At 50.5% G+C, this 20,677-nt stretch overlaps 1 protein-coding gene across 1 annotated transcript; it reads right to left on the bottom strand.

The window, feature by feature from the left end:
- Positions 1–805: 805 nt before the first annotated feature.
- On the bottom strand, positions 806–20,341 carry LOC138804065 (lipopolysaccharide-binding protein-like). Its single transcript, XM_069988336.1, has 15 exons — positions 20,189–20,341; positions 18,269–18,383; positions 17,490–17,618; positions 15,649–15,804; positions 15,051–15,114; positions 13,055–13,118; positions 11,513–11,604; positions 10,737–10,913; positions 9,088–9,147; positions 8,053–8,220; positions 6,686–6,753; positions 6,257–6,299; positions 5,620–5,683; positions 4,426–4,502; positions 806–1,440 (listed from the first exon to the last, which is right to left on the bottom strand). The coding sequence occupies exons 1-15, from the start codon at positions 20,316–20,318 to the stop codon at positions 1,396–1,398; spliced, it is 1,452 nt and encodes a 483-aa protein (XP_069844437.1). The 5' UTR covers positions 20,319–20,341; the 3' UTR covers positions 806–1,395.
- Between the last annotated feature and the right edge of the window lie 336 nt (positions 20,342–20,677).

The raw sequence follows: 20,677 nt of genomic DNA, 5'->3' as shown, positions 1-20,677 counted from the left end.
ATTTCAACAGCCCCAGGAGGCAGCCACCATTACCGTCATCCTTACCTTTCAGACGGGGAAGAAGAGCCCACATGGGTTGTAGCCTCTGCTCTTTGTCACTTTTTCCGCAGGAATGGAAGAGCAAACAGGAGGCAGGGCTGGGCTTGCCCTGCTACATGCTTGGTGACAACACATTGTCCCATCTTGGAACCCATCTCTGTCACATCCAGAGTAAATGGGTCTATTCACAGTGAATTATTTGCTAGCTAGCAGCTCTATCCATCTGCTCATTAAGGAAATTAAAGGGAAAAAAAAATCAAATGAGCCTCTGACTCCCAGCCCCTGGGGGCCTCAGGACATAACTTAGAAATGACTCTTTATGAAGTCTGATCAAAGCCTCGTTGTTCAGTAATTAGAAATCTTGGCCTCTCCCTCCAGGCGTGGAGCTCATAAACAACTGTTGGATGAGCTTTTTATTTGGGTCAGAGCGGAGCCCTGGTTGGATCCACTCCCTCTTGGCCTGCACGAGCTTCCAAGGAGAAAGCAGCAGGAGGCCCCAGTTCTGCTTTTGGCTCAGGGGGTCTGCAGCAGACAAGAAGCAGAGGAGCAGCAGACGTGGAAGGGAGGGCCTTCAGCATAGACAAAGGCATCAGGGAGCTGGCTGAGCAGCGTGCGTACACTGTGGCTTTTGTCGAAGCCACAGTGGCCAATGAGAGGGGACTGCCTTTGGAGGTCTACCTTTGGAGGCCATGATTGGGGCTGACCAGGCAGAGACCCCACAGTCCAGAAGGGGGTGAGGTTCAACAAGAACACTGTGATTCCTTCATCAGATCATTCCATACATATTTATTACCGATCTACTAAGTGCTAGCATTCTTCCAGAGATGGAGGGGATCACAGAGGGAATAATAATAATAATAAATACAGTGCCTGACACTGGGCACTGGTGGCTCACACCGTAATCCTAGCTACTCAGGAGGCTGAGATCTGAGGATGGTGGTTTGAAACCAGCCTAGGCAGGAAAGTCCACGAGACTCTTATCTCCACTAAAAACCTGGAAGCAGAGCTATGGCTGAAGTGTAGAGTGTCAACCTTGGGCAAAAAAGCTAAAGGATAGTGCTCAGGTGCTGAGTTCAAGTCCTGGTATTGGTACACAAGCATACAACACAGTATAATGCCTGATCTTAGCAACTTCACAGGTCAGTTCAGAGAAGGTCCTTTTTGGAGGAGACTGAGTCCTGGATCAGGGAGATGATGGGTGGGTAAACTTGATGAAGAGGAAGAGGGCAAGAGCTCCTCAGAGCTGAGAACAGAAATACCCCTGTCTTCTGAAATGCTCTGGAGATGTGCCACACAGCTGGAAACGGAGAAGGCCCATCCAGCGGTGGCCTCCAAGACCTGTTTTTCTTCTGACTCTCAAACTCTTGTGTACTGGACATTGGCACCCAAGTACAGAAAGTCCTAGGAGAAAGGAGACAGGAAGGGATGGTAAAGAGTTCACGCTAAGCCAAGGCACACCTATGATCCTTGCCCTTGGGAGGTGGAGGCTGGAGGTGGAGGATCATGAGTTTGAGGCCAGCTTGGGCTACACAATGAGACTGTTTCAAAAGCAAACAAAAAGAACATCCTCTATTCCAGAAAGATGTGCAGGCAGCTTCCCCTCCCCTCCATCCTGGCAAACCCGAGGGCTGCTGGACACCAGTTCTTTGTGTAAATCTCCAGAGTGTCTTAGGCCTCACAGCTGGCCAGCTACCTTCTCCCAGGTAGACATCCATTTGACACCTCCCAAGCAGGCCTCGTCGATGTCCTCAGTGTCACCTAAATTCTCCCTTCTCTGCAAAGACCATGAAATCCTGAGCTGCTGGGGTTCATGTGGCTCCTTCCCATCTTAAATTTGCATCGCCCGGGGGTGAGGTGGGGGTGAGTGGGTGAGAATTCAGAACTCAAGACAAAGTTCAAGTCTTCCCAGGGCGGTCTTCCCGGGCCTTTGCCTCCAACATGGGGCCACAGTGGACCTCAAAATTGTATCTAATATGTTGATATAACGAATCTTCTAATTACTTCCCAGGTGCCAAACATTGAACTAAAAGCTTTTCCTACTTGGCTCCTAACATTCATTAACATCTGTGGGAGATCTAGGCCCTACCCCATTTTTCAGGGGCCAACTGTGTACAAGCACCTGACTTCCCCTGTAACTATGCAGTCAAGTGTTAAGTATCTGAAGCCCCCAAAGGGCCTTAGACATTGGTTTTCCAAATCTCACATTTGGTCAGTATTTCCATGTTCCCAGACACTCCCGCCTTCTTCATTCCTGTTCATAGTTTTCATTTCCTGACATAAACCCTGGACCAGCCCCACAGGACATCTCCTGTGAGCTTCCTGTCCCCACCAGCCTGGCCAGCCACCCTGGAGATGCTGTCTAGAAAGATAACTTAAAATGTGGGGGCTGGGGTAGCTACAAAGGGTACAATCAGAACGGTCATCAGGATGGTGAAAACTGACATAATGATTGGTATGGAGGTAGTCAGTTAAGCGCAACGATAGGAGACGACCCTGTGTAGATATTTATTGTTGGGAGGTAAAAACTAGATCGCACCCAAGAACCAAGCCTAATGGGTGATGGTATGTTTAAAACAAATTAAAAAGAAAGAGATGAGTGCTCCGCTGAGGGCTGGTAGCTCACTCCTATAATCCTAGCTACTCAGGATACTGAGATCTGAGGATTGAGGTTTGATGCCAGCCTGGGCAGCAAAGTCTTACAGATGTAAGTGAGACTTATATCTCCAATTAACCAACAAAAAAGCCGGTGGAGCTATATGGCTTAAGTGGTAGTAGTCTTAAGTAAAAAAAAGCTCAGGGACAGCATCCTGACCTTGGGTTCAAGCCTCAAGATCAGCATATGTGCGCGCGCGCGCGCACACACACACACACACACACACACACACACACACACATACACACACACACACACACACACACACACACACACAAAGAAGTAAACACTAGCAATGCAAGGGTCCAGACAAACAAAAATTGAAAAGGGGGGGGGCTGGAAATGCGCATTCTAAAATCCAAACAGGGCTGGTGAGGGAGCAATGGGATAATAAATAATATTCAAGAATGTGTATAGGTAAATTAATTTAAAAAAGAATGTGTATAGGGTTATAAGACTTGTTTAACATGAGATAGGTACACTAAACATCTATCTATAATATAACTCATCTGCTTAAGAGTTAAGAAATTACTAACAATAGTTTACAATCAATAGTTTTCAGAACCTGACCCATTAGTAAGTGTAGAATTTGAGGTACTTTGTTTCTTTCTTTTTTTTTTTTTTTCTATTGTACTGGTACTAGGGCTTGAACTCAGGGCCTTGGTGTTGTTCCTGAACTTTTTTTTTTTTTTGGTCGGTCATGGGGCTTGAACTCTGGGCTTGGGTGCTGTCCCTCAGCTCTTTTTTTTTTTTTTTTGTCGGTTGTGGGGCTTGAACTCAGAGCCTGGGCGCTGTCCCTCAGCTCTTCAGCTCAAGGCAAGCGCTCTACCACTTGAGCTACAGCGCCACTTCCGGTTTTCTGGTGGTTTATTGGAGATAGGAGTCTCACAGTCTCTCCTGCCCGGGCTGGCTTTGAACTGCGATCCTCAGATCTCAGCCTCCTGAGTAGCTAGGATTACAGGCGTGAGCCACCAGCGCCCGGCTGTCCCTCAGCTCTTTAGCTCAAGGTGAGCACTCTACCACTTGAGTCACAGCACCACTTCCTGTCCCTGAACTTTTTTACTCAAGGCTAGAGCTCTACCACTTGAGCCACAGCTCCATTTCTGGCTTTTTGCTGGTTCATTGGAGAAAAGAGTCTCACAGACTTTTCTGCCCTGGCTGGCTTTGAACCATGATCCTCAGATCTCAGCCTCCTGAGCATCTAGGATTACAGGTATGAGCCACTGGCTCCTGGCTTGAAGTTTTTTGTTTTTGGTCAGTCATGGGGTTTGAACTCTGGGCTTAGGCGCTGTCCCTGAGCTCTTCAGCTCAAGGTGATCACTCTACCACTTGAGCCATAGCGCCACTTCTGGTTTTCTAGTGGTTTATTGGGATTAAGAGTCTCACGGACTTTCCCGCCCAGGCTGGCTTTGAACCGCGATACTCAGATCTCAGCCTCCTGAGCATCTAAGATTACAGGCGTGAGCCACCAGCACCTGGCTTGAGGTGTTTTTTAAATGACCCGTTTTTGAGGTTCCCTTAGGGATCTCATGGTGGAATCCAAAGTTGCTCTCAACACTCCCTGTTCTAAGATGGGATGTCTCTCCTAAAGTGGATGGCTTCTCCACACACAGCAAGCCCTGGAACATTCTGCTCCAGTCAGGCTTTCCCAGCCTCCAGGCCCCATCCACTGAGTGATGGCCTTCAGGCCTGGCAGGCTAGCAGCCTCCCCAAGCTCCCGTGAACCCGATTACCTTGTGGATCTGGAGAGCAAGGTCGTAGAGCTGGACACGGTTTAGCAGAGGCAGGGGGAAGCCTTTGGCCAACTTATCTGCAGGGGACAATGTCATTGGGAGCTCACAAATACAGACATGTTTTTCCAAAGAACTCGCTTTCTACAGAACTCTAGGCAAGCATGTTGCGGCTGAGCAATCACCAAAGACCACAAGGGAGTGTGGTTGTCATTCCCATTACACAGATAAGAAAAATGGAAGCACAAATGGCCAAGTCACTAGTCCATAGCTAGAAAGTGGCAGAACTGATATTTGAACCTTGGAAGCCCAGCAGGGGAGACTAAGCTATGAAGCACAGGAGCAGATGGAGGAGGAGGAGGAGGAGTTGCAGTCAAGTGTGGGGTCAAGTATGTTTGTGATAAGCCACTCCTCTCTGCCCTCCACTGCCTGCTTTTCCTTCCAGCCCAAGGAAATGATGCTCAGGGAACTGGGGCTCAGCTCTTATTCTTCTTCCTTCCTTCCCTTTCTTTCTCTTCCTCCCTCCCTTCCTTCCTTTCCTCTCTCCTTCCCTTCCTCCTACTCTTTCCTGCCTTGAACTCTCATTCCTCCCACTTTTGCCTGCTAAGTATTACAGATGTACACCACCATGCCCAACAAGGCTTTATTTGGGGGGTTTTGTTTTTTGGGTCTGGTCGTGGGGCCTGAACTCTGAGCCTGGGCGCTGTCCCTCAGCTCTTCAGCTCAAGGCTAGCGCTCTACCACTGTGAGCGCCACTTCCAGCTTTTTTCTTTTTGCTTATGTGGTGCTGAGGAATCGAACCCAGGGCCTCAGGCATGCAAGGCAAGCGCTCTACCACTGAGCCACCTTCCCAACCCCATATTTGGGGGGTAAGGAGTTGACTCCTGCAAAATGTGAATTCAACCCTCTCTACTGACTGCTCTACTACTTTCTACTGACCTGGCCCTCAGTTTTTCAGGATGTGGGCCTTCCCCCTTATGAAGAGGTGGCTGTACCTTAAAGAGCTGTCCCGGCCCCCAACCTTCACTAGTGCCAGGAGAAACATGAGGCCAACAGTAATTTCCCATAAGCCCCTGGCCTTCCCAGGTCCCTCAGCCGTCAGGATACCCTGCTCCCAGCCCCAAGTCCATTGCTCCCTTCCTTCCCTCAGGAGCAGTGTCATTCTTGAAGATCTGGGAAATCCCCAGCGATTCTTACCGTTGACCTGAGGGTAGAGGGTGTTGAGAAGGTAGTAGTTGAGGAGTGCTTCCAACAGCTCCACCTGGTGGGAAGATAGAGAAGTGTAGTGTGACCACGGGGTCACTTTGTCTCACAGCCACCCCAGAGCTGGGATGGTTCTGCATGCTGACAGGGCAAAGGCTTAACTACATCATGCTGCCATTTTATAAGTTAAAACTATTTTGAGCCCGGTGACTCACTACTGCAGTCCTAGCTTCCCAAGCGGCTGAGATCTGGGGATCTTAGTTCAAAGCCAGCCTGGGCAGGAAAGTCTGTGAGACTCTTTTTTTGTTGTTGTTGGTTAATTGGAGATGAGTCTCACAGACTTTCCTGCCTGGGCTGTCTTTGAACCATGATCTTCAGATATCAGCCTCCTGAGTAGCTAGGATTACAGGCACGAGCCACTGGCTCCCCGCTCTCCAACAGACATCTTAATTTTGTTTTATATTGGGAGATAGGGATTTCTTGGTTCTATATCTTGTGTTCCTGAGCATTCCTCCATGTCTCTAGGGAGAGGGCTGCTTTTCTCCATCCCTAGCTCCAATTCTCTGTGCAACAGCAATGACATAGGAAACACCCTCAATTACCTGGTGCTGTAAATACAAACAAGACTTACATTGAACATTCCAACATTGGATTCTTTCAGTTCTACTTGTAGCCTATAACCAAACAGAGACAATTCACAGAGTGAGCATGGTACCCACAGGAAGCCTGGCCACGTGGGGTTCCCAGAAAGAGGGAGATACTAGCTTGAGACACATGAGGTGAGGGTTAGGCCAAAAAAGAATGAGTAACAAACAACAAGTTAATTCAGCTGACTCCAAAGGAATAATCAGTATTAGTGAATTACTTAGAAATTTGAAATTTGTGGGGCAGAATCAACAGGACAGAAGAATTGAGCCAATAGTGATGACGTTTGCTTCCTTCTCAAAGGGTGGTCCCCCTCCCCTCTGTTTTGATGAGGATTGTACTTCCCTTCCCCTCCTTCCCCCAGCTATGGGGTAAAGCCCAGCGAAGCACCCATGGAGAAGGAGGGCTGACTTACTTTCCCGGGTTCAGGAACCCTGTGACCTTGTTGGTGTCCAAGGTCAGCATGGCGGATATATTAGTGCCCTAGAAAAACCAGAAGAAAAGCAACAAGTTTAAATGATGGCAGCTGTCATGTCAGGCTTGATGGCCAGCTAGCTGTCTGCTGGCCACCCAACAAACAGCTCGGTGAGTTAAGGCAGGAAATTTGCCCACTGGACTGCAGGGTCCCAGGGTATACTCATTGCAGATGGTCAATACATGTTCCAACTTGGACTTGAACATTTTTTTTTCTTGAAACTGCTGCCTGTGACTGCAATTAAACATTGAGCAGGCAAGGGAGAGAAGGCTGAGCTTCACCTATCCCTGGAGAGTTCTCAGAAGGATCGGCTCTGGCTGTAGAAATAAATGCTGTTTTATTTAAACCTATGTGAACCATGGGAACCATTTTGCTATCCACAACAACACTGCCGAATTGCTGATCCACTCTGGAAGAGGGTCGAGCTCTGCAGAGATGGAGCTTGAATTACAAACCTAAAATAAGACAGCCCCGAGTTCTCCATCCAGACATCCAAAGGACTCAGAAACTTTCTTTATCAAACAGGGTTCATCAAGGGGAAAAAAAAAAAACACTCAATATTTAATGCAGAGGGAATTTAAGGAAGGGAATTATTTATACAAGTGATGGAATTTTGAAAAGCCATGAAAGGAATTGTTAAGCAGCTCGGGGATTTTAGCAGAGGCTGCTCATACCAGGAGGACTAGAGGAACAAAGGTTGGAGAGTTTAACATTCACCAAAGTCCTGGCCAGAGCCTGCCCAAGGCAGAAAGCAAACACTGCAGTGGCTTCTTCCTTGATCCTGCCCTCCCTTCTCCTGAAAGGGTCTCCCATTGGCTGATGAGGCTGGAAGTCGGACTGCAAGGTACTCTGGGATATGTAGTCTTCAAAGGTCAGCTATAGAGACCCTGCAGAGCTAACAGGACAAAACCCCACATTTCTTCTTCCACTGTCTCAGAGGGAGATACATAAAGGAAAAAGGAAATCTGAAAGTAGATACTTAAATACCCGTAGATAATAAACACCATGGAGAGATAATAAACACCATGGTGCGTGTGTGAGCAAGTTATTGACTTACTTTCCCAGATTCAAGAACTGAATGAAAGGAGGAGGAGGAGGAGGAGGAGGAGGAGGAGGAGGAGGAGGAGGAGGAGGAGGAGGGGGACGAGGAGGGGGAGGAGGAGGGGAAGGAGGGGGAGGAGGAGGGGGAGGAGGGGAGGAGGAGGGGAGGAGGAGGGGGAGGGGGAGAAGGGAGGAGAGGGAGGAGGGAGGAGGGGGAAGGAGGAGGTAGGAAGAGGGAACAGTTTTGGAAAGCCTCGGAACCTTACCACAGCAAGTCGGAAAACAGGTTCCTGGGCAGAGCTGGGCAGCAGCACAAACGCCTGGATGTCCATCTGTGGCGCCAAGGACAGATTCCCAGGACTTAAGTTGAGGAGTGGCACAGCGATCACTGCTCCTTGGAGCTCCAAGTTCATGTTGGGGTATAGTCTGGCTATCTGAGGGGGGGTGGAGTGGCAGAATTAGGTGAGACAGAGTCTGCATCATGTATCAGGGCTGCATTGCATTTCGCTGTGCATGGTACTACTGCCATACTAAGAAGAAGGTGGTCTCAAGTTTTTGCCAGTAAGAGACTCACTCCCCTGCCCAGTTCTCTTAGCTATTATTTTGAAGAAGGCATTCCTGGGGATAGAATTTCTGGGTCAAAAGACAGGGAGTTGTTTCTGTGTCAGGGATGGGGGGACCTGGGGCTTGAACTCAGGGCCTGGTTGGATGCTCAGGGATTGAACACATTCCCTCAGCCTTTGTGCTGAAGACTAGTCCTCTACAACTTGAGCCACAGCTCCACTCCTGGCCTTTTTTGGGGTCGTTAATTGGATGTAAGAGTCTCACAGACTTTCTTGCCATGGCTGGCTTCAAACAGCAATCCTCAGACCTCAGCCTCCTCAGAAACCAGGATTACAGGTGTGAACCACTGGTGCCTAGCTTTAAAGAAAATAATTGCAAAAAGTATCCTAAATATGCCTGGCCCCTGGTAAGCCCTGTATAATTGCTAGATGTTATTAATTAGGGTATCCTTTGTAGAATATGCCAGAATTCTTGGAGATCATTAGGCAGCATCATGAACAGATTAGATAACCTTGTGGGGCCCCAGAAGACATGGCAGGTGGCGGGGGGTGCACCCAGCTTCTGCTGCCAGGCTTTGTGAGAAACCCCCAAACCTGCAGCTCCCCAGCCTTTCCCGGGGGGCCTCCCTGCTGACCTCTGCCCCTGGTCAAGTGGAGAGGGAGGCAGAGGATTCAAAGGGAAGTCTGGAAGGCTGGGGGGGCTTGGCCAGCTCCCACAGAGCGTGAGGGACCCCTTACCCGGGGGGCGAAGGCTCGGAAGGACTTGGTGGTCAGGCGGATGGTCGAGTCAGACGGGATCTGTAGCAAAGAGGCATAAAGACGGTTTAGGGGGAGGTCTAACGGACTTATGGGGGAGGGCAGAGATGATGGCATCTCCCTAAAAGGTGAGTGGGCAACATGAAATGTGTGAACATACTTTGAGTCCCCAGGGCGTGTCTGTGATCTGTGTGACCAGGTGAGGTGTGGGCCCCACACACGGGGTCTTTAGGGTTGAGGTGTGTGGTCACATGGGTCGAGCTGTGGCTCAGACACTGGGTGGCCTCTGGGCATCTACCCACAGGACCAAGTCACCCGTTCACCCAGAGCCTCCCAGAATACACTGGGACCCCTCAACAACCTGGCATTGTTGGTGGGACCTCAGTTTTTAAGAGGTGCTACAAGGAACCATTGTTTTTTGTTTTGTTTTGTTTTTTGGGTCTGGTCATGGGGCCTGAACTCTGGGCCTGGGCGCTGTCCCTCAGCTCTTCAGCTCAAGGCTAGCGCTCTACCACTTGAGCCACAGTGCCACTTCCGGCTTTTTTCTTTTTGCTTATGTGATGCTGAGGAATCGAACCCAGGGCCTCAGGCATGCAAGGCAAGCGCTCTACCACTGAGCCACCTTCCCAGCCCAAGGAACCATTGTTGAAACCCCGGAAATACTAAAGAAATTGAAGACGTAGAGCAGATAGGAGTCACTAACCATCAACGCTGGTCTCTGCTGGAGATAGTGACTTGGAGCTGTGAACTAAACCATGCACCCTTTTCACTTCAACTACAGGGTTGCTCCTAGATTTTTATAAAATTAAAACAGATCTACTTATAGGTCCAGCTTCATCATGATGATTTACTTTTGACTTGGTCTTTGTCCCCTTTTCTACATTAACTTTATGCATTTACCCAGGAATGGGTAATCTTGCCTCATTCACTAAAACATTTTCAAGAAATTTCAACAAATCATTCAGATTTTTTTAAACTGTGAATTAGAATAATAGGTCTCAACTGAGTTGCCAGAGGCTCACACGTGTCATCCTCGCTACTCAGGAGGTTGAGAACCTGAGGGTCAAGGTTCACAGTCAGCACTCAAAGGGAACATAAGCGGCAAAACAAGGCTGGAGGTGTGGCTCAAGAGCTAGAGCTCAGGCTGGGAAGGTGGCTCAGTGGTAGAGCGCTTGCCTTGCATGCATGAGGCCCTGGGTTCGATTCCTCAGCACCACATAAGCAAAAAGAAAAAAGCCGGAAGTGGCGCTGTGGCTCAAGTGGTAGAGCACTAGCCTTGAGCTGAAGAGCTGAGGGACAGCGCCCAGGCCCAGAGTTCAGGCCCCACGACCGGACCCCCAAAAAAAAGCTAGAGCTCGTCTAGGCAAACTGGAGGCACTGAATGAATGAAAGCGTTGGAATGTAGATATGCACACTGCAATGTCTTCAGTAGTTGTTATAAAGGAGAAAGAACTTGAGCTTTGAGCTTCCTGGCAGCCAAAGCAATAAAGGAAAGTTGGGCTGACTTGTATTCCACCCCAACCCCCCCCCCCCCCCCCCCCCCCCCCCCCCGGCCACTGATCTTTTTCTCAGTGTAAACAGAACTGTTTTACAATGTCAGGGAGAGGCCCGTGCTCTGCTTCCCTCCTCACCATGTCATCTGTAATGAAGAAGCTAAGGTAGCCGGCCTGGTGATAAACATGGCTGGCGGTGTTGAAGACATAGCTGGAGATGGCAAAGTAGACCATTTTCTCGTGATCCTCGGGAAGGCTCATGACTGGAGCGTGTGCTGCCACCTCAGAGCGATTGTGGAGATTGAAGATTTCACCCTGGAGACAGAAAGGGGATCTGACTGGACTTTTCACAGCCTGTCTCTGGGCTGGACCCTGGGCCCTGAGTCAGGGGCTCTGGCTGGAGCCTCCCAGTGAAATCCATGTTTACTTGGGGCTAGGATGCACCGGCCAGTCCCCCGTGAGCATGCCCCTACTGGCAAGGAGGAGGGGAAGGGTGTGTTATAAAACCTAAGGGTGAGCAGGAGGGCGGGGGTAGTGGTGGCTCCCGCCTGTAATCCTAGCTACTCAAGAGGCTGAGATCTGGGGATCACGGTTCAAAGCCAGCCTGGGCAGGAAAGTCTGTAAGATTCTTATCTTCAATGAACCACCAGAAAACTGGAAGTGGCGCTGTGGCTCAAGTGATAGAGCACATGCCTTGAGCTGAAGAGCTCATGGACAGTGCCCAGGCCCAGAGTTCAAGCCCCATAACCTAAGACCTAAGGGTGGGCAGCTCCCCATAGCTCCATATTGCCCTACCTCTGTCACAGCAGGCATGGCTGGGGAGACAGGGGAGCTGTGAAGTTAGGAGGATGGGTGGCGGGGGGCTTGGGCTGAGCTGAGGCGGCTCTGCTGCCTCTGGACTCCCCCCTCCTCACCTTGAACATCATGTCCAGTGCCTGGGCTGTGGCCTGAGGGGCCTCCACTAGGCTGTAGTCGATGCCCGCGAGGCTGTCAATCTTGGCGGTGACTGTGAAGCAGACAAGGGACAGGATTATGGACGAGGCTCAGCCTAGGTGGATGGAGAAGAGCAGAGGCTTCGGGCTGATTTCTCACACCCAGGGCTTTCCCCACAGCCCTGCCCCACCTGCCCCAGCCCTGGCCCCCAGGCCCAGACGTCATGATGAGTGAAGGTTCCCTGTCCCCCAGCCTGGGCCTCAGACGAACCAGTACTATATCCGGGATTCTCTCAGACAATCGTCAGGTGCTGTCCTTCCACGCTTTTGGTGGGCATCAAGAGCCAGGGACCCACTTACAGACAGTTACACTAGGATGGGGTGAGCAAAGATAGCTCACCCCTGTCATCCTGACGACTTGGGAGGTGTAATCAAGAAGATGGAGATTTGAGGCCAGTCTGGCAAAAAATTAGTGGGGTCCTCTCTCCCCCACATCTCAATCAATAAAGGCTGGGTGCAGTGGTATATTCCTGTCATCCTGGCCAGGACCGGAAGAATAAATGGGAGGCTCACAGTCCAGGCATGCACTCAAGCAAAAAAAAGTGAGGTCCTGGGCTGGGAAGGTGGTGCAGTGGTAGAGCGCTTGCCTTGCATGCATAAGGCCCTGGGTTCGATTCCTCAGCACCACATAAGCAAAAAGAAAAAAAAAAAAAGCTGGAAGTGGTGCTGTAGCTCAAGTGGTAGAGTGCTAGCCTTGAGCTGAAAAGCTGAGGGACAGCGCCCAGGCCCAGAGTTCAGGCCCCGGGACCGGACACAAAAAAAAAAAAAAAAAAAAAAAGTAAGGTCCTATCTAAAAAATAGCAAGAGCAAAATGGGTTAAAGGTATGGCTCAGTGTTAGAGAACCTGAATCCTCAAGCGCAGATCCCAGTACTTAAAAAAAAAAAAAAGTTTTAAAAATGACTTCATTTGACATATGCTGACCTAGAGGTTTCCCTAAGATTAGAGATTTAAAAAGAAGTGGGTGGCTGGGCATTGGTGGTTCACGCCTGTAATCCTAGGTACTCAGGAGGCTGAGATTTGAGGATCACTGTTTGAAGCCAGCTCAGGCAGGGAAGTCCCTGTGAGACTTTTATCTCCAATTAACCACTAGAAAACCAGAAGTGGCGCTGTGACTCAAAGTGGTAGAGTGCCTAACCCCTTAGTTCAAGTCCCCTGAACAAAAAATATCATGTGTCCTGTGTACACTAAGGGACATGCACCATGATTACTTACATACCTATATGATCACAAATAAGAATGTGTACAGGTGCTTATATTCCCATGCTGATACACAAAGAAAATACCTTGAACATCTTAAAAGATATACCCCTAAATAGAAGTCACCTGTGGGAAGAAAAGCTGAGGTGCAAAGGGATTTTAAATTGTTTTTCTATACTTCTGTCCCATTTATATTTGAGAAACAGATGCTCTTATGGAACCAAATGGAAATCAAGAGGCCCAGGGGTGGTTGAAACACCCATTACCTGGCAGGGTTTGGAGGTAAGGCTGCAGGTCGGAGGCCACTGATTTCTGGACCATTTCACAAATCTGACAAGAAGAGCGAGAAAGAGAGCAGGACTGAGTGAGTTCCCCCACTTTGGGCCACCTTGAGAAACATGATTTCCAAGTCTGCGTAGTGATCACGGATTCCCTAAACATCTCCAAGAGCCTGTCATGTGCCAGGCACGAGGAGACAGGATTAAACCACATGTGGATCCTTTGTGGTCTCTGAAAGAGCCCAACAGGACAGCTCAGATGCCCCCCAAGGCTGGAGAAGCCCCCCCAAAGATGGTAGGTTGGAGAGGTCGCCATCAAAAATGCTTTCTAAATGGTGCCAGTGGCTCACTCCTGTCATACTAGCTACTCAGGAGGCTGAGACCTGAGGATTGAGGTTTGAAGTCAGCCTGAGCAGTAAAGTCAGTGAGACTCTTATCTCCATTTTACCAGCAGAAAACCGGAAGTGGAAGTATGGCTCAAGTGGTAGAGCATGAGCTTTGAAAAAAAAAGTTAAAGGACAGTACCCAAGCCCTGAGTTCAAGCCCTGGGACTGACACAAAAATGGAATATTTGCACAATAATATGTTCTGTAGTAGTGTCTCAAAACAGTAATGATCACAGTGTTTTAGGACTGTGATAATTATTATACTTAACTGCAATGTTTTATTATTGTTACATAATACTGTTACTAATCACTGCTATCTCCATCATCCACAGGGGAAATAAAAGGCAGCACATGGAGTACTGGTGCAGGAGGGTGGGTATTTCTCAAGTTTGCTTAGATCTGAGAACCCCAGAATCAGAAAGGAAGCGGGAGGAGGGGTGGGGAAAGAGGGAAATAGAGCAGTGTTTGCTGTTCCTGCTTCTACCACCAGGGGGCGCACAAAGCCAAACCAGAGATTGGCCAGAGAAAGGAAGAACAAGAGAGAAAGAGAGAGAGTTCAACTTTTCACTTTCTCCCTTTCCCACACAGTCATTGGCATAGACACAGTACCCCGTGTTGGGGGTGAGAGTGCAAAGGAATGGAAGTGAACCGGATACCTCCTTGCGTTAGCCAAAGTGTACAAAGTCTGGACATTTCACAATACTTTTGAACAGGGAAGTCTGACCCTTGGCACCCCCTTCCCCCCATACTGGCCAAGCTCTACCTAGGCCCCGCCCCCTCCTGGTCTCAGGGGCAGCTGAGTGATGGCTTCCTTTTGGTCTTAGGGACTCTGGGTAGTGTGGGGACGGTGAGCAAGACTGAGCATGCAGATTAGGGGCTCCTTTCTCCCCTCCCTCTGCTTCTGTTTTACCCATGCCAGGCAGCCCATTCCTTCTGTAACTAGATGGTCATGGAGTCCAGACACCTGAGTGTGGCCTGGAGCTCAGCCACAGACCAGCTCTGTGACCATGGTGAGTGGTTTGTACATGACAGACGCATGGAAGGGTCTTGACATCCTCCTCCTCCTCCTCCTCCTCCTCCTCCTCCTCCTCCTCCTCCTCCTCCTCCTCCTCCTCCTCCTCCTCTTCTTCTTCTCCTCCTCCTTCTTCTTCTTCCTCCTCCTCCTCCTCCTCCTCCTCCTCCTCCTCCTCCTCTTCCTCCTCCTTCTCCTCCTCTTCCTCCTTCTCCTCCTCCTCCTCCTCCTCCTCCTCCTCCTCCTCCTCCTCCTCCTCCTCCTCCTCCTCCTCCTCCTCTTCTTCCTCCTATTCCTCCTCCTATTCCTCCTCCTCCTCTTCTTTTGTACCAGTACTGGATCTTGAACTCAGGGCCTGGGTATTGTCCCTAAGCTTTTTCACTAAAGACTGGTGCTCTATCACTTAAACCACATCTCACTTCCAGCTTTTTTTTTTTTTTTTTGCTGGTTAATTGGAGATAAGAGAGCCTCACAAATTTTCCTGTTCCAAGCTGGCTTTGAACTGAGATCCTCACATCACAGCTTCCTGAATAGTCTGGATTACAGGTTTGAGCTACCAGTTCCTGACTAGCCTTGTGTTTCTTACCTTGTCCTCCAGCACTTTTCGGAACCTGGACTCGATCTGGTTGTGGAAGAGATTCAGCAGCCACCTGGCAGGAAGCAGAGCATAGCCAAGGAGGACAGTCTGCCACTGGACAGGGAGTTCAGGGGGAGGGCATTCCATCCTGCACCCTGGTGGGCCCAGTGTCCCAGCACAAAGTTCCCTCTGAGCTCAGAGCGGCAGACTCCCAGCCACCCCCCTCCCCTGTCAAGTTCAGTGGAATTGGGGGAGCGGCTGGAGATTCCACATTTTTAAAATCGAGGACGTAGAAACTCTGAGGTGTCGTAACTTGACCACAGCCTTGTCTAGTTTTTTTTTTTTTTTTACATGCTCTCCTTCAGCCAAAAGCCAACTTTGATTCATTTGACAAAGGGTCCCTTAAAGTTGACGTATCCTGTGCAAATGGCACACCTACTCTCCTGCTTAAATTTGCCTCTGTTTGTGTGCACAGGGTTCCCAAAGGTGCATGCGTGGAATGCCTCCTATTCCAGAGTTGGTGTTGGGGGGGGGAGGGCTGCAGGCCTGGGGGTGGGCATGGGCTGCACCGTGGGTCAGGCAGGGGGTCTTCCCAATGGCAACTTACCCCAGACCTCCAGATATGTCCACGTCAACGTCATAGATGCGACTGCTGCAGCGGGGGGCAGTGACCGTGGGCCTCCCTGAGGGGTCGGTGCCCAGGAGGAGGTCCACGGAGATGGCGAGGCCCTGGACCAGCAGGTCGAAGGAGCCCTGGAGCTTCCTGGGGGAGGCCAGGCAGGAGTGTGACCCCTCCATCCTCCCCTCGGCCTCCATGGGGAGAGACCAGAACTCACTCTCATCTCAAAAAATAAAGCTGGGCACCAATGACTCATACCTATAGCCCTAGCTACTCAGGAGGCTGAGATCTGAGGATCAAGGTTCAAAGCCAGTCCAGGTGGGAAAGTCCATGAGACTCTTATCTCCAATTAACTATCAGAAAACCGGAAACAGAGCTGTGGCTCAAAGTGGCAGAGCACTAGCCTTGAGCAGAAATCAGCTCAGGGACAGTACCCAGGTCCTGAGTTCAAGCCCTACAACTGAAAAAATAAAAATAAAAACACCCAAGAAAACAAAAAGCAGAGCTAAACAAAGATCTAGGATTAAGGATCTAGAAGAGAACTCAAGTATTTATGGTCAGGGAGAGGCAGAGCCGATTTATAGCTCACCAGTCATACATTCACACAAGTGAACAAAAATTCAATAAGAAAAAAAACCAGCCAGTGGCTAATATATTTAATATATGAACTAATTGCCTTCACAGACAAGGGATACATTGATAAGAAAAGGACAAAAGAACTGCCAAGTTCTAAAAACCAAAGACATGAACAGCAAGTTCAAAGACAGATAAGCCTGTGAAGGATGATCAAAAAGGAGAAAACAAAGCCAGTGGCTCACACCTGTAATCCTATCTACTCAGAAGGTTGAGATCAGGAGGATCACAGTTTGAGGCCATCCCAGGGCAGAAAAGTCTGTGAGACTCCATCTCCAATTAACCAGCAAGAAATCAGAGCAGGGCAAGGTTAGGTGTGTCACCCAGTGGGTACTGGCATCTCTTGTGCTCTGGACTGTACTGTGTCCTTCCCCGATTTCTGTGTGGAAGCCCTGAGCCCTGATACCCAGAATGTAACTGTGTTGAAGAAGAGTCTCAGAATGGAGGTCAGGAGGCTGGGCCCTGACCCAACCTGACCCAGGTCCTCTAGACTTGGGGGCATGTTCACGTTTAGGACCGGAGGAAAGGCAGGGAGGACACAATGCCATGTGGGTAGAGCCAAGGGCAGGGGGTAGAGGGAGCAAAACCAGGCCCACCCACACCCTGACCACTTTGCTATGACAATCCCAGCAAGGCTGACAGTGCCGGGTCGGGTCCCCAAGGGCAGACAAAGATGAGGTGCCTCAGCTGAGCTCAGTATTCCGGTCTCAGCTGTCTTCCTATCCCCCTGGTCCCCAACAGCCTTTCCCTCACCAAGCTGATCTTTTGTGGGTATTTTTCCCCCCTTGTTTGTTTTGAGATTGAACTTGGGGCTTGGGTGCTATCCCTGAGCTTCTTGTTTCTGCTCAAGGCAAACGCTCTAGCACTTTGAATCACAGCGCCACTTCCGGTTTTCTGGTGGTTTATTGGAGATAGGAGTCTCACGGTCTCTCCTGCCCGGGCTGGCTTTGAACCGCGATCCTCAGATCTCAGCCTCCTGAGTAGCTAGGATTACAGGCGTGAGCCACCAGCGCCCGGCCTCTTTTTCCCTTTCTTAACCCTTCCCTCCCCTTGGAGGTCTCTGATCTCATTGAGTTCCATCCGGGCTACTTCGGAGCTTACCACCTTTCTGATGAGCTACAAATACTTTGCAACCAGGAAGAAGGAGGTGGAGGCCAAGGTCAGGGCTCCAGGACCAGGGAGAGGGATGGACTTACGCGAAAGATTTTCGCACCTTCCACCTGCCCTGGACCCCAATGGAGGAATCGGAGATGGAGAGACTCAGGCCCTGGCCGGGGAGGGGCTTCAGGGTGGAGTGTGGCAGCTCGCAGCTGTGGATCTCCAGGCTGTGGGTATGGATGTGAAGTGAGGCGTCAGGCCCGGCCTGCACCCCCCTCACCAGGGCCCCTGCTCCCTTTTCTGAGCCCCCTGTGGGACTTGTTTCAGCAGCCACCTGACTCCTCAGACAGAAATCAGGCACAAACAGCTCTAGTCCAGCTGTGAGCATGAAAAACGGTGGTGAGAAGCTGTAGGTCTGATTGCCTTCCTCCTTCCGCTGTCTATTCTAAAAAGTGTGAGCTTCTTATATCTCGTGATTCCTCCGAGATAGCAAAGGTGCCACCTCCTCTGGGAAGCCTTCCCTGATGTTTTCTGCACCCAGAAAATGCAACACTAATAACTGAGCTAGTGTACTTCAACTTTCATTCAGGCCCATCTATCCTTCTGGGCTATGTGCAGGGTGGCCAGGTTGGCTTCTGGATTGTCACTCAGAAAGGAGGGAGCAGCAACCAACTGCATTGTACAGAGGAGGAAACTGAGGCTCGGGTCACAGACACCATCAGGTCCTTGCTAACCTTCTTGGATGCTGGGCACAGGAGCTGGGTGCCTTTCCAGGATTTCCCTTCTAAACTCCTGCCGTCTGTCCCAAATGGATCCTAACCCAGTCCCTGGACTCTGCCTTGCTTGCCAGCACCCCACCCGCCCCTGGCCCAGCCACCTGTGGAAGTCATAGTGTCCTCGGCCTATGGGGCGGATTTTGAAGTCCCCGGTGAAGTCCGGCAGGGTGATCTTGTGCAGGTCTCTCTGCAGGGCTAGCAGTCCCTCCTTGGCCGCTGCAGACAGGGGAAGGGCGGGAGTCAGCCTGGCCTGCCTGCCCCCAGCCTAGTGTGCCCCTTGATTCTCCTGGTGTCCCTGCGATGGATGGACTGCCTTTATAAGCCCGACCAGGGGCTCATACCATTCAGAATATGGGACAGGACCAAGATGGCCAGCTTCGGGTGATTGGTTGTAGGGTCATGGGTGCAGGTGCATCGGGAAAGGGACAGAAGACAAGTATTCTGGATCTAGGGTTTGGATACAGACAGCAGTGGGCACTATTATTTCTCCTGAGACTCCAGGGGCCCCGGCACCTGCCACCTGCAGGGTGTTTGCACACAGGTGACCATGGGCCTCCCTTTTTGCCCCTTTCAGTTTGCCTTCTTCTTTCTAGCAAATGAGCACGACAAGGTTGCTCTGGCTGGAATGCCATTCTTTGCTCTGGTGAATTCCTATGGCTGTTTTTGTTTGTTTGTTTTGTGTTGTTTTTGTTTTACCTCCTCTTGGAAGCCCTCCCTGATTCCCCTTTCTGTCCCTGGTCTGTCTGGGAATCCCACAGTCCTACCTACCTGAGGAGTATGACTGCTTTCATCTAGAAAAGCAGCAGAAGTCCCACACGTGTGTCATATTTGGGGGTAGAAACACCACCCTTCCCTTCCCTTGTTCCTTGGGCAGGATGATTGAGAGGTTTTGTTTGAATATTTTGGGAAACAATAGTGCTACTTTTACCAGCTTTTTTTTTTCTTGGTTGGGGGAAGCCAGTATTGGAGTTCGAACTCAAGAGCCTCCCACGTTGCTGGCAAACATTCTACCTACCACCTGAGCCACACCCCCAGTCCCTTTCACTCTGGTTGCTTTTGAGATAGGGTCTTACCTTTCCCAGGCTGGCCTGACCACCCTCTTTCTATTTGATACTTCCCACTGTAGGTGGATGACAAGCATGAACCCTCATACCCAGCTCTTTTATTGATGGGGAGTGGAGGGCCTTATAAATTTTTTTTTAACTTGGGCTGGATTTGAACTTCCATCCTACTGATTTCAGCTTCCCAAGTAGCTGGAATGACAAGTGTTAGCCACCAATGCCTGGCTTTTTTTTTTTTTTTTCCCCTTAACCTACTTTTGCCTGCAGAGTCCTTGGACCCATTCTATAAAACTGAGCAGTCACTACATGAAGCATCTGATAGATATTATGTAGCTAAGTAATTAAAAAGAATTTGCGTGTATGTGCAAGTATTGAGGCTTTGGAACTCTTAGGCTTTGGAACCCTCAGTTGGCTTTTTTTTTTTTTTAGTTCAAAGCTAGCGTTCTTGAGCATTTGAGCCATGCCTCTGCATCCAGCATTTTGTCATTTAAGAGTCTCTTGAATTTGTCTGCTTGGGCTGACTTTGAACCTCAATCTTCAGGTCTCAGCTTCCCAAGGAGCTAGGATTACAGGCATGAATTGACTGTAGCACGCTAATAGTTGAACTGGTAAGCCCATGTGAGCCCCATGCAGGCTCTGCTTGGTCCCCTGAGCCCCTCCTGCCAGGAGGCTTTAGGCTTTAAAGTGTGTTTTCAAACTCCACCCCATGCCTGGGGTGGCACTGAGGGGGTAGTGTTGCCCTTGCTGGCCCCTCCTCCTCCTCGCCTCCCCTGCCCCCTCCCTACTGGGCTCCCTGAAGCCTCTCCTGCATCCACTCCTGGGGGACCCCTGCCACCGCAGACAGGGTGTGAGCCACACGGCTGGGGGCACCTGGTCAGAAGGGGGTCTGTCTGTGCCCGTCGGTGCCCAGAGCAGCCTGGTGCCAGACCCGCAGGTCCAGCCCCCAGCAGGGCTTCTTACCATACTCCAGGCCCTTGCCGGTGATCCTGGCCACTAGGCCGGGGTTGGCACTCAGAGTCCCCGGGGTGACGGCCAGCAGCAGCCCCAGCAGAATGGGCAGCAGGGCCTCAGCATTCACTGAGGTCTCCATCCTGGATTGTCAGTGCGCTGGGCAGAAACTGTCTTGTGGTGGGCTGGACCTGGCTCCTTTAAATAGCCAAGCCTTGGGCGGGGCGGGTCATGAGGAAGGAAGGGAGGGGAGGGCAGCTGGGAGCAGAGCGGGAAGAGGAGGCCCCACAGGCAGGCGGGAACTGGGCAACACTGTGGGGTCAGGGGTCAAGGCCAGCCTGGGCTACAAAGTGGGGGAGACCATGTACCTTAAAGAATTTAGAATGGCAGGCGGAAGGAGGGAAGAAAGCAGCCCTGTGACTCCTGGCGGGTTTAGGAAGGTGGCCCAAGGCCGAACACCTGCTGCCTCCCCTGGAGACAACCCCCCTCCCCCAGACCCTG

The sequence above is a fragment of the Dipodomys merriami genome, unplaced genomic scaffold (genome assembly GCF_024711535.1).
Source record: "Dipodomys merriami isolate MVZ:Mamm:240054 unplaced genomic scaffold, mDipMer1.0.p SCAF_354, whole genome shotgun sequence".
Taxonomy (NCBI): Eukaryota; Metazoa; Chordata; class Mammalia; order Rodentia; family Heteromyidae; genus Dipodomys; species Dipodomys merriami.
This window is presented reverse-complemented; position numbering and strand designations above follow the sequence as displayed.